Genomic DNA, 12,899 nt, shown 5'->3' with positions numbered 1-12,899 from the left:
ACCAGACCCTTCAGTTAGGAGGTGAATACTGTGGGGCAGTATAAGACCCTTCAGCTAGGAGGTGAGTACCGTAGGGTATAAGACCCTTCAGTTAGGAGGTGAATACCGTAAGGTATAAGACCCTTCAGCTAGGAGGTGAATACCGTAGGGTACAAGACCAGTTAGGAGGTGAATACTGTGGGGCAGTATAAGACCCTTCAGCTAGGAGGTGAGTACTGTATGGTATAAGACCCTTCAGTTAGGAGGTGAATACCGTAAGGTATAAGACCCTTCAGCTAGGAGGTGAATACCGTAGGGTACAAGACCCTTCAGTTAGGAGGTGAATACTGTCAGGTATAAGACCCTTCAGTTAGGAGGTGAATACCGTAGGGTACAAGACCCTTCAGTTAGGAGGTGAATACTGTCAGGTATAAGACCCTTCAGCTAGGAGGTGAATACCGTAGGTGAATACCATGGGAAATAAATCGTCTAAAAAGGAAGACGATGGGAGACAAGGAAAGTCTGCCGGCAACATCCCTCCAGAAAGTCCATTGGGACGGATGTTGGAGTATTGGGATTTAGAGTCAAAAACCAAGGAGAAAAAGACCCAAATATGATCTAAGGACAGCAAGAAGGACCACCCCTAAACCCGACGATAACGACGACGATAGAGATAGAGAGTCTCCTAAGACAATGATGCCCTTGAGAGAGGTACCAATAGGAAATAATGAAATTGGATTTGTTAGTGCACCATTAACGTCAGGAGAGGTAAGAGTGTTTAAAAAGGAAATGAAAGTCCTCGTAGAAGACCCCTGAAAATTTGGGAAAGAGAAAACCCTCCCGGGGTAGGGGGAAACGAACCAGCTGAACAAAAATACCCTAATCAAGACCCGCAGTGGCAGAACAATAATATCGGCCATAGGGGCCAGATGAAAGACCTTAGAAATCTGATAGTAAAAGGCATTGTTGTAAACAAGTAGTTGAAGCCCCTGCAAAACGTATGCCTTTACAGAGTTACCGCAGGCCCCTCTTATGGCACAAGCAGGCGACATATTGAGTGCGACCCCTCTGGGTGTTGAAGGCTGTTTCTAGACAAATAGAGACCATTAAAGGCACCTAGGTGGGATCAAGGGATTGATTTTTAAAAATGTTTTGAAGAATCAAAAGGGGGACTGTGAGAACAGAATTTAGATTTTAGAATTTTTAAGAACAGAATTACATGGGAACATTTAAGATGAAACAATTAATCAGTCATGTATTGCTAACAAGCTAGCTGACTTCATAACTTCAGGGCTGCAGAGGCAGCTTGGCCTTGCAGCTGGTACAGCGAGAGAGAGAGAGAGAGAGAGAGAGAGACATTGTACTTCAACAGCACTCTTCTTATCACCCAGACATGACAATCCTAGGGAAAAGTTAGAATGAAAAACATACCGACCAGGCTAATACACGCCCCTTGTTAGAGGGTGGCTCAGCCTACCCTTCTGATTCAGCAGTTGCTGAGTTTTTTATATTTGCTTTTATATTATACTGTTTAAATGTTATTTGAGTAAATGGATCCACATAATCCTAGTGAATATATATATAATCATATATAAGTTGATCAGTAGAGAGAAGGTTATCATAGAATGATAAAAGGGGGGAATGTGGAAGTGAGCAGAAAGGCATGGCACTATGCTTAATGGGAAATATAGCCAAGTTAAGAATAGTAGCTTTGCTGAGCTTTGATTTTAAGTGGCAGAAACCACAATGAAATAGCTAAAAGGGATAGCCAGAGTGTGTGCAAGCTGTGGCAGCCACAGCACTTCAGACCAAGGAAGTCATTTTACCTCGAAGCTATTACAAGAAATAGTTAGGGGATTGGGAATCCAATGGGACTTCCATACCCCTTGGCACCCTCCCTCTTCAGGGCGGGTGGAAAGAATGAATCAGACCTTAAAGAAACACCTGTCCAAACTGATACTTGAAACAAGGTTACCCTGGACAAAATGTTTACCTAAAGCGATACTCAGAATTCGGACAGCCCCTAGAAAAGATGTGGGACTGTCCCCCTATGAAATGCTATTCGGATTACCCTATATGGGAACCAGGGGCGAGATGCCAACCTTAGAAACTAAAGATTCGTTTCTAAAGAACTATATACTGGCGTTGTCTTCCTCATTGTCATTCCTCAGGAAGCAAGGCCTGTTAGCACAGACACCACCTCTCGAATTTGCAGTGCACAAGATCCAACCAGGAGATTGGGTTCTGGTGAAATCGTGGAAAGAGACTAAACTACAACTGAACTGGGAAAGACCATACCAGACTCTCCTAACCACTGAAACAGCCATAAGAACGGCAGAAAGAGGTTGGACCCACTACACAAGAATCAAGGGGCCGGTACAAACCCCGGCCGAGGAAGGAACTTGGACAACCGAATTAACAGAAGAACCATTGAAAATAAAGCTAAAAAGACTATGAGTAACGAACTTTTTTTTTAATATAACGGCGCGAGCGCGGAAATACTGTCTGTAATATTGTGTGCCTTCTCTCTTTCTTTTCAAAAGTAGCCAGGAAATAAAATGGGTTGGATGTTTTTGTATTACCCACTTCCAATTAGACAACAAGGTGTTTGGAGTAACAGTTAGAGAAGGGAAAAAGAAAGGTGAATTAAAATGTTGTTTTCAGGTAACAATAGATAAGATTGGTAAACCATCGAACAAACTAAAAGGGACCTCTCATAACGATCCTAACATAGTAAAAATAATAGAGGTAAAGGACCTGAGAAAGACAATTGAGATAGAAACCGGTTACGGGGACACAAATGCCTGGGTAGAATGGATAAAATTACCTGTAAAAAGTTTGAACAAAAACAATTGCTATGCTTGTGCATCTGGTAGACCGATAGCTCAAGTAGTACCTTTCCCGCTGGGGTGGGAGCGTGACCGAAAGGGCATGGAATGCATGTTAGCCCTATATCAGGATAAGACGGCTTGGGGTATTCAAACTTGCATATCCTTGTCAATAATGTTCCCTCCCCTAGAGAAAAAAGATTCAAGGACTCCCCCTTCATTTTTAGCCACCAGTGTGAATCACACATCATGCGTATGTCGACACGGTGCGGAGCTAACCAGAAATATGGGAGAGTTGAAGTCATGCATAGAGACTGAGGACGTAACTGGAAGAGTCAGGGGAGGGAACTAATCATCATTGAATGTCCCCAGAGCGGATTTATGGTAGTATTGCGGAGGAAAAATCCTGAGACAGACCTTACCCTCCCAGTAGAAGGGGACGTGCGCAATTGTTCAATTGGCAATACCATTCACCTTGGCATTTGAGAAACAAAAGATAATAACGAGGGAAAGGGGTAAAAGGGAAGCGATAGCGAACTCTTTTGACGACCAGGTGTACTTGGATTCCATAGGGGTCCCAAGAGGGGTACCTGATGAATTCAAGGCCCGAAACCAAATAACCGCCGGTTTCGAGTCTTTGTTTTGGTGGGCCACTATTAACAAAAATGTAGATTGGATAAATTATATTTATTACAACCAACAAAGATTTATAAATTATACTAGAGATGCGGTAAAAGGTAGAGCTGAACAATTAGATGCCACTAGTAGAATGGCTTGGGAAAATCGACTGGCTCTAGATATGATCTTAGCAGAAAAAGGAGGCGTGTGTATAATGTTCGGAGGGAAATGTTGCACATTTATCCCAAATAACACAGCACCCGATGGTTCAATCACCCGAGCACTGCAAGGGTTAACAACTTTAGCAGAGGAGATGGCCGAAAATTCAGGAGCAGACACTTCCCTGACGGGGTGGCTTGAATCCTGGTTTGGAAAATGGAAAGGCATGATAATCTCGGTTTTTACCTCCCTGATCATGGTTGTCGGAATACTAATAGCCATCGGGTGTTGTATTATTCCTTGTGTAAGAGGGCTGACACAGCGATTGATTGAGACAGCTTTGACGAAGCAGATGTCAATACAAAGAGGCCAGGAAGAAAGTATATACCTGTTAGGTAATGACAAAGTGGATAATATCAACGGAGATACAGACATTGAAAAGGCGGCTGAAATAATGCTCAGAGGATTTGAGAGGACATATGAGAACCCTCCGCAGTATGTAGAAAACAACAAGGATTAAGTAAAAGAAAAGGGGGAATTGTGAGAATAAGAAATACTGAAATGTTGTTTCTACAGCTTGTGGAAAGTTACCAAGAAGTCATTTGTGCACAACATAATGAAATCACTGAAAAAGAGAACTGATAAGGATATGTCAGTGGAGACCTTAAGACAGTACATCACTGACAAAGAGAACTGATAAGGGTCTGTAAGTGGAGACCTTAAGACAGTACATCACTGAAAAAGAGAATTGATAAGGGTATGTAAGTACAGACCTTGGGACAGTACATCACTTAAAAATTGTGCTTAGGCAGATAAAAGAGAAACAGCAAGAGTTAGAACAAAGGATGTAGTGAATAAAAAACTGCCCCACTAAGATAAAGGCTGACAGCTGCAAGTTAAAACACATAATGGAGAGCCAAATTAGGTAAAACAAAAACAAGAGTTAGGGGCTAGAAAGTTAGAGTAGGGGGAGAAGTAAACAGAGGAGGAGACTGTAGCAACCATAGGATAGGTTAGTGTCATAATATGTTATAACCAATAATGTAAAATAAAGGCGTGGACAAATGGATTTGTATTGTATAAACATGAACTGAATATGTTGATCGGGGTGCCTGATTGTAGGACACCCGATCTTGCAAGAACGTTAAATAAACTTACTTCTTCAGAGTTTGACTTGGTGTAAATTATTATCAAGTGGGCTACTTTCTCACATGCTTATTTTCTTGGTTGCAGTTGGCCTATGATCTATAGAGAGCAGGAAGTGATGAGAAAAAATAGATGCCACTTTATCCACAAATAAACAAAAATAAATGCTAGATCCTGGAAATCCTCAGCCTTGCATTACCAACACTAGTAACCTCCCTGCCTGACCCTGGCCAGAATACTAATGATTAGGCTGCAATCACCCATTTTGCTTGTCAGCTGGCTGACTATGGCAGTATGCTCAAATCTTGGGATTGCACCTCAGGGGTCGACGGGGGGTCGGTGGGGGGCTGGTGGGGTGAGGGTGGGTGGGGAGGAGGGGCAGGAAATGTGGTTCTGGCAAACTGCTCTATGGCCTCAGGAACAAAATTGAACTGCTGCTCATAATCAACCCTTTTTGCACAGGAGCTGATACTGCTCATTACACTCGCAGTCATGGGATGGGGGCAGGCCAGAACTCAGGATGGACCTCCCCCCCCACCCCCCCCCCCCCCCACACCCCACCCTTCCTGCCACTGTAACAACCAGTACATTGGGTTCACCATGGGCTTCCAGCTTATGTGAGGCTGGGACTGAGGAAATTAATGACACGGGATATCTCTCCCCTTGGCCCTAGCCATTACAACATGTTTAGGGACGATGGAGGCTCCATTCATCCTAGATGGGATTTGCATTAGCATTGGATACCCAGTGATCCCTGGTTGTGTCAGAATTTGCTTCTGCACTAAACATCCTGCAATTAACTTTTGGTTGGGATCCACCATTGGAGCCTAGAATTTTGAGAACCATTATTTTGTATTCCTATAAAATTGCATTATTTGCTTAATGATATAATTTCTCTTGTTATACAATTTGCAGAAAAATAGTTAGAAACTAAATTTGCCATCATATATTTTGCACAAGGATAAATCCTATGCCAATGTTTGTGTGATCGGTGGGAATGAAGCAGAATGAAGCAGCTTTGTGTCCACGCTACCAAATGAAAATGCCTGGTCACACTGAATCTTCCATCATCAGCCCTATTTACCTACTTATGGCAAGCTGGCAAAGTGAACATTTGCTGCAAGGGGACCTTAATTGCTGCTTGGGTGAGAAGTCCAATGTTATTGTGGGGAATGAAAGGCCTGCTCTGTCCATCTGATAGCTGCTAATCTGTCTTCGCCTGGTGCGAAAGCTCTAGTGGCTTCCACTGCTCAGGCCCCGTTTTAAACTCTGGTCCAATCTATTTTATTTTATTTATAGATACAGCACTGAAACAGGCCCTTCGGCCCACCGAGTCTGTGCCGACTATCAACCACCCATTTATACTAACCCTACACTAATCCCATATTCTTACCACATCCCCGTCCCTATATTCCCCTACCACCTACCTATACTAGGGACAATTTATAATGGCCAATTTACCTATCAACCTGCAAGTCTTTTGGTGGTAGGAGGAAACCGGAGTACCCGGCGAAAGCCCACGCAGACACAGGGAGAACTTGCAAACTCCACACAGGCAGTACCCAGAACTGAACCCGGGTCGCTGGAGCTGTGAGGCTGCGGTGCTAACCACTGCGCCACTGTGCCGCCCAATCATAATGGGATCCAGCATGCATGTCAGCCAGGTGGCATAGGAGGCCTTTAAAATGGAGCATTCAGCCTCTGCTGGCCACCATTAACTGCTTTTTTAATCATCTCCAACAATAATTAAAATCTGAAGGAATGAGACTCCACACATGCGCAAATTAATTTTCAATGCCATGAGAGGTTGTTTGCAAGTAATTAAAGCTTAGAACACCATTAAATTCATGGCATATCAGTATATATTATTTTGTGGGTCGCAGTGTGTCATTTTATGGGGATCAATGTGTGTTATTTTAAGGTTGAATTTTATTTTATGGGGCATTAGATTTGGCCGTAAAAATAACAGTGGTCTCACTGTTATTGAAGTGTAAATTTGATAGCGGCTTCTGGTAACCACACATGCACAGTTAACCGTGGAAATCAAGAAGTTGCTGTTCACAATATATATTAATGATTTAGATGAGGAAACTAAATGTAATATCTCCAAATTTTCAGATGACACAAAACTAGGTGGGGGGGGTGAGTTGTGAGGAGGATGCAGAGAGGCTTCAGGGTGATTTGGACAATTTGAGTGAGTGGGCTAATGCATGGCAGACGCAGTATAATGTGGATAAATGTGAATTATCCACTTTGGCAGCAAAAACAGGAAGGCAGATTATTATCTGAATAGCTATAAATTGAGAAAGGGGAATATGCAGTGAGTTCTGGGTGTTCTCATACACCAGACGCTGAAGGTAAGCATGTAGGTGCAACAGGCGGTAAAAAAGGCAAATGGTATGTTGGCCTTCATAGCGAGAGGATTCGAGTACAGGAACAGGGATGTCTTGCTGCAATTATACAGGGCCTTGGTGAGGCCACACCTGGAATATTGTGTGCAGTTTTGGTCTCCTTATCTGAGGAAGGATGTTCTTGCTATAGAGGGAGTGCAGCAAAGGTTTACCAGACTGATTCCTGGGATGTTGGGACTGACATATGAGGAGAGATTGTGTCGGTTAGGATTATATTTGCAGAAGTTCAGAAGAGTGGTGGGGGGGGGGGGGGGGTGTGGATCTCATCGAAACCTATAAAATTCTAACCGGACTTGACAGGGTAGATGCAGGAAGGATGTTCCCGATGGTGGGGGAGTCCAGAACCAGGGTTCATTGTCTAAGGATACGGGGTAAACCTTTCAGGGCTGAGATAAGGAGAAATTTCGTCACCCAGAGAGTGGTGAGCCTGTAGAATTCGCTACCACAGAAAGCAGTTGAAGCCAAAACATTGAATGTTTTCAAGAAGGAATTAGATATAGCTCTTGGGTCTAAAGGGATCAAAGGGTATAGGGCGAAAGTGGGAACAGGCTACTGAGTTGGATGATCAGCCATGATCATAATGAATGGCGGAGCAGGCTTGAAGGGCCGAATGGCCTACTCCTGCTCCCATTTTCTATGTTTCTATGTTTCAATGAGTCACCCTGTGTTCCAGAAGCTGCTCTATTACAGTATCTTCTCGAGAGCCTCAGTATTGACATGCATGGAACAGTGTGAAGTTATTGTACTTATGTCGCAGGAACTCGCTAAACGTGCCAGAGAAAGTTAGAATTTTTCCATTCCAGTATACATTTTTAATGGTATTCTCAGTCTTAATTACTTTCAAACAACATCTCATGGCACTGAAAATTAAATTTTACATATGTGGAGTCTCATTCCTTCAGATTTTAATTATTGTTGGTGATAATTAAATTATTTTTTTTTAACTTTTTCTTTCTGTCTCTTTCATTTTCTCTCCCTCTTAATCCCATCTTTCTCTCTCTTTATTTTGCTTCCTGGGTATGATTTGACAGTAAATTAAGTATTGTAACTTACACTTCCTGGTTCAGTCTCGAGATGGGGGTGGGGTGGGGGGGGATTTTCTCAGGCCCTTGGAGATGGGTTTGGAGCCTGGAGCTGGACAGGGCAAGCAAAATTAGGGAAAAATTAATCGGGGGCTGGTTTGCCAAAGACTTCCTGCCTCCGGCCACTTTTCCCAGGGATGGGCTGGGTCTGTTGCCAGCAACCTGCGTGTCCACGGAGGGAAACCAATTAAAATAGTTAAGAGATTGATTTTCAGCGATATTGCCAGCATTGCAAGGTTCTCCCTGCTGTGTCAGCACCCTCAGAGGATGCAGCTACGCAGCAGGAGGTCGGAACTGCATGAAATGTCAAGGCTTTTTAAAGTTTACTGGCAAGAAATGGCAAGGTTGATGCAGTCCCATGTTAAAGGCTTGCCATAATGGGACGTTCTCCTGGAGACTGATGTCTCCAATAATGCTGGGACTGATGCAGTGTCAGCTGCGCCCCTGATAATGCTGGCACCTTGACTGCATCTCTGCCTCTGCTGCTGCTTTGCCCCTCAGCAGCGCTCTGACTGGTAATACTGTGAGGACTGCCGGCCACCCGAGCAATGGGCTGTGTTGTATCCACCTCCCACCTCTGCAACCCGCCCATCATCTCTAATTGGACAGAGCTCTTGGAGGTGGATTCTTAATTGACCTACTCAAGTAAGGTTGGACCTGAAGTCCTGTTGCTGCTGCCAATGGGATCAGGACCCGAAAATGGTCCCGCCGCCCAAAAATCTTCAAAGTTTGGAAGATTCAGCCCTGTATGTCTCAGTAAGGATTCTTAATCTGATTGGTTAAGGAGACACCAAATTCCTTGTCCTGCTCACACAGGTCCCAGATTCCCTGTGGAGGGCATTGCGCAGTTTTCACTTTCTAATTTACAGTAAACTTCAGTGCAAAATCCCATATGACGTCTGTGGGCAAGCGTAAATGTAATGAATGTCTGGTTGTATTTGTTCACCACTGACTGCAAAATTCAAACCATTTTAATGTGTTAATTTCTGCTAACTGTCTCTGCTATTCCATGGAGCATTAATTTGTGCTGGTTTACAGAGTATCGGTGCATGCTATTCAGTCTCAGTACGTGCTATTTTATTGGATGTTTGTGGCTATTATTTTATGGAGCTCTTCATGAAGCACAGATGTGTTATGGAACCTTATACAATTACAGAGCTACATCAAGAGGTCCTTGAAGGACCTGTGCTGCCTATAGATATGCTATAGAAGGTAGTACCTGCTGGGCTTGTGCCTTCTGCCATGATGCTTAATTCTCGTCACTTCAGTGTGTTGCTATTCCTCCTCCTTCTCTTCCGTAAGGATGGGATAGAGTAGAGTGCCCAAGGCGAATGTCATACCTTTTCCAGAGTCATTCTGAGAATATGAGGGTCAGGGTGAGGGTAGGGTATAGGAGTGACAGATTACTTGGGGGTGGGGGTTGAAAAATGTAGGGGTGAGGTGAGATTGTAGTAGCATGGTGAGGAAGGATTCAAGCTTCAATTTAGCAAATAAAGTTTGGGAACTCTTCATAGCTTTCCAACTCTTCACTTCAGCTGGAGTCAGTGACTGGGGAAGCAGCTGCACCTCTTTTAGATGGTTCTAATCTCGCCAGGTGTAGAGAATACACATCTTTGAAACTGTTAAACAAAAAAGGTTTACTGAAGTTTAAGGTTTACGGACTCAAAAATAGATTCACGGGGGTGGTGGGGGGGGGGGGGGGAGAAATGCATTCAGGTAGGGTTGCTTATAGTACTGTTATGCAGACTTACATCAATTCACTGGGGACAGGCAGCATCGCAGGCCACTAGATGCAAGGCCTACAATGCATTCTTAATTGATATCACTGAAGAATACCATGTGAGCCTCCTAAATCAATGTTGTTCCAACATGTCAAGGAAACGCAGCCTCTGCCTGTTGTCACGACCGACCGCTCCTGTCAAAGCCCCAAATCAAAATATACGATTCTGATTTTGGTGGGAGAAACGCACTGTTAATTCAATCCCGTGGTTCCACAGATCGCCTAACATATCATTTTAAACTTTCCAAATTAAAGAAAGGCCCAGCCAAATTGTACCATCTATTAACCGCCGAATGAGGCTAACCAAACCAGGTGTCTTTAAATCAACAAATTAACTCTTTAATTCGAACAACTAAATTCTTAAACACTATGAAGATATAGATAACATTTAAAATAGAAAACAATAGAGTCCTTGCAAATTTACAGTGCAATGTAGCTTGAAGTCCTCATAGAATGTTGCTTGAAGTCCTCACAGAATTTTGCTTTCCTTCTCCAGCGAATTTCAACAATTAATGACTTGCAAACACTTTCAACAGAATCAATCTGACTTTAGAGTTTTTGAGGGATAAAAAGATTGTCACAGTCTAACTTCCTTTTCTTCAATTTAAATTACCAGAGATCTCTGTTTTGCCTTGACTTTTTTTTAGAATTTTGAGAGATAATAATTAAACAGACTAAAATCCTCTTCCTTCAGTTTAAATGGTTGAGAGCTCTTTTACCAAGTGCTGTCATCACAGTTGTGTCCTCGGTGTCTATGTGTTCTGTTAGAACAAACTGTCTTCGACTAAAAGCCAGTTCAAAACTGAATTGTAACAAATGTATCGCATGAGACTCACTCCTCGTGGCTGTATCTATGGTAATTAGCAAGCACCCTTTGAATCGCAGTCTCCAAATGGCTGTTTCGAAGGCAACTAAAATGTACTTTCCTATAACTCCTGAGGCTTGCAGGTTCTTAAAGCAATACTGATCCCTTGCAAGCCTTGAAGGCAAACCGCATATTCCCAGAAAAAAACTACAGGACTATGACACTGTATCGTTTGTGCCACCACTAGTGCCTCTTGCAAGCTGCTGGTCTCTCTGCTGCTCCCCTCTCTGCTGCTCCCCTTTCTGCTGCTCCCCTCTCGTCTGCACATTGCTCATCTGCACCCCTTTCGTCTGCACCCCGCTCGTCTGTTCCCCTCCTTGCTGCTTCCCTCCCTGCTGCTCCCCTCTCTGCTGCTCCCCTCCCTGCTGCTCCCCTCCCTGCTGCTCCCCTCTCTGCAGCTCCCTGCCTTGCAGCTCCCCTCCCTGCTGCTCCCCTCTCTGCTGCTCCCCTCTCTGCTGCTCCACTCTGTACTCCTCCCCTCTCTCCTACTCCCCTCTCTGCTGCTCCCCTCTCTGCTGCTCCCCTTTCTGCTGTTCCCCTCTCTGCTGCTCCCCTCTCTGCTGCTCCCCTCTCCTGCTCCCCTCCCTGCAGCTCCCCTCTCTGCTGCTCCCCATTCTGTTGCTCCCCTCTCTGCTGCTCCCCTCCCTGCTGCTCCCCTCTCTGCTGCTCCCCTCCCTGCTGCTCCCCTCCCTGCTGCTCCCCTCTCTGCTGCTCACCTCTCTGCTGCTTCCCTCTCTGCTGATCCCCTCTCTGCTGATCCCCTCTCTCCTGATCCCCTCTCTGCTGATCCGCTCTCTCCTGCCCCCCTATCTCCTGCTCCTGTTTCTGCTGCTCCCCTCTCATCTGTTCCCCTCTCATTTGCACACTTCTCGTCTGCACCCCTCTCGTCTGCACCCCTCTCATCTGCACCCCTCTCTCCTGCTCTCCTCTCTCCTGCTCTCCTCTCTCCTGCACCCCTCTCTGCTGCTCCCCTCTCTGCTGCACACCTCCCTGCTGCTCCCCTTTCTGCTGCTCCCCTCCTGTCTGCACACTTCTCATCTGCACCCCTCTCGTCTGCTCCCCTCTCGTCTGCTCCCCTCTCTTCTGCACCCCTTGCATCTGCACCCCTCTTGTCTGCTCCTTTCCTTGCTGCTTCCCTCCCTGCTTCTCCCCTCCCTGCTGCTCCCCTCCCTGCTGTTCCCCTCTCTGCTGCTCGCCTCTCTGCTGCTCACCTCTCTGCTGCTCCCCGCCTTTCTGTTCCCCGCCTTGCTGCTCCCCTCCTTGCTGCTCCCCTCCCTGCTGCTCCCCTCCATGCTGCTCCCCTCCATGCTGCTCCCCTCTCTGCTGCTCCCCTCCCTGCTGCTCCCCTCTCTGCTGCTCCCCTCTCGTCTGCGCCCCTCTCATCTGCTCCCCTCTCTGCTGCTCCCCTCTCTGCTGTTCCCCTCCCTGCTGCTCCCCTCCCTGCTGCTCCCCTCTCTGCTGCACCCCGCTCTCCTGCTCCTGTTTCTGCTGCTCCCCTCTCATCTGCTCCCCTCTCCTCTGTTCCCCTCTCATCTGCACACTTCTCGCCTGCACCCGTCTCGTCTGCACCCCTCTCATCTGCACCCCTCTTGTCTGCACCCCTCTCTCCTGCTCCCCTCTCTCCTGCTCACCTCTCGTCTGCACCCCTCTCTGCTGCTCCCCTCCCTGCTGCTCGCCTCTCTGCTGCTCCCCTTTCTGCTGCTCCCCTCCTGTCTGCACACTTCTCGTCCGCACCCCTCTCATCTGTTCCCCTCTCTTCTGCACCCCTTGCATCTGCACCCCTCTCGTCTGCTCCATTCCTTGCTGCTTCCCTCCCTGCTTCTCCCCTCCCTGCTGCTCCCCTCCCTGCTGTTCCCCTCCCTGCTGTTCCCCTCTCTGCTACTCCCCTCTCTGCTGCTCCCTGCCTTGCTGCTCCCCTCCATGCTGCTCCCCTCTCTGCTGCTTCCCTTTCTGCTGCTCCTCTCCCTGCTGCTCCCCTTTCTGCTGCTCCTCTCCCTGATGCTCCCTCTCTGCTGCTCCCATCTCTGCTGC

At 46.1% G+C, this 12,899-nt stretch overlaps 1 protein-coding gene across 1 annotated transcript; it reads right to left on the bottom strand.

Moving 5' to 3' along the window:
* Positions 1-10,929: 10,929 nt before the first annotated feature.
* On the bottom strand, positions 10,930-12,665 carry LOC137370771 (protein argonaute-2-like). The gene is made up of 2 exons (XM_068032747.1): positions 11,855-12,665; positions 10,930-10,982 (listed from the first exon to the last, which is right to left on the bottom strand). The coding sequence occupies exons 1-2, from the start codon at positions 12,663-12,665 to the stop codon at positions 10,930-10,932; spliced, it is 864 nt and encodes a 287-aa protein (XP_067888848.1).
* Positions 12,666-12,899: the final 234 nt, after the last annotated feature.

Source organism: Heterodontus francisci, chromosome 1, assembly GCF_036365525.1.
Source record: "Heterodontus francisci isolate sHetFra1 chromosome 1, sHetFra1.hap1, whole genome shotgun sequence".
Lineage (NCBI taxonomy): Eukaryota > Metazoa > Chordata > Chondrichthyes > Heterodontiformes > Heterodontidae > Heterodontus > Heterodontus francisci.
Note: the sequence above shows the minus strand (reverse complement) of the source record. Positions and strands in the feature narration are given on the sequence as shown.

Coding starts and splice junctions, on each gene's coding strand:
- LOC137370771 (XM_068032747.1), bottom strand. CDS start 12,665: ATGGAGCAGACGAGAGGGGTGCAGATGCAAGGGGTGCAGAAGAGAGGG. Junction 10,983..11,854: donor GAAAGGGGAGCAGCAGGGAG/GTGTGCAGCAGA, acceptor TTTGCCTTCAAG/GCTTGCAAGGGATCAGTATT.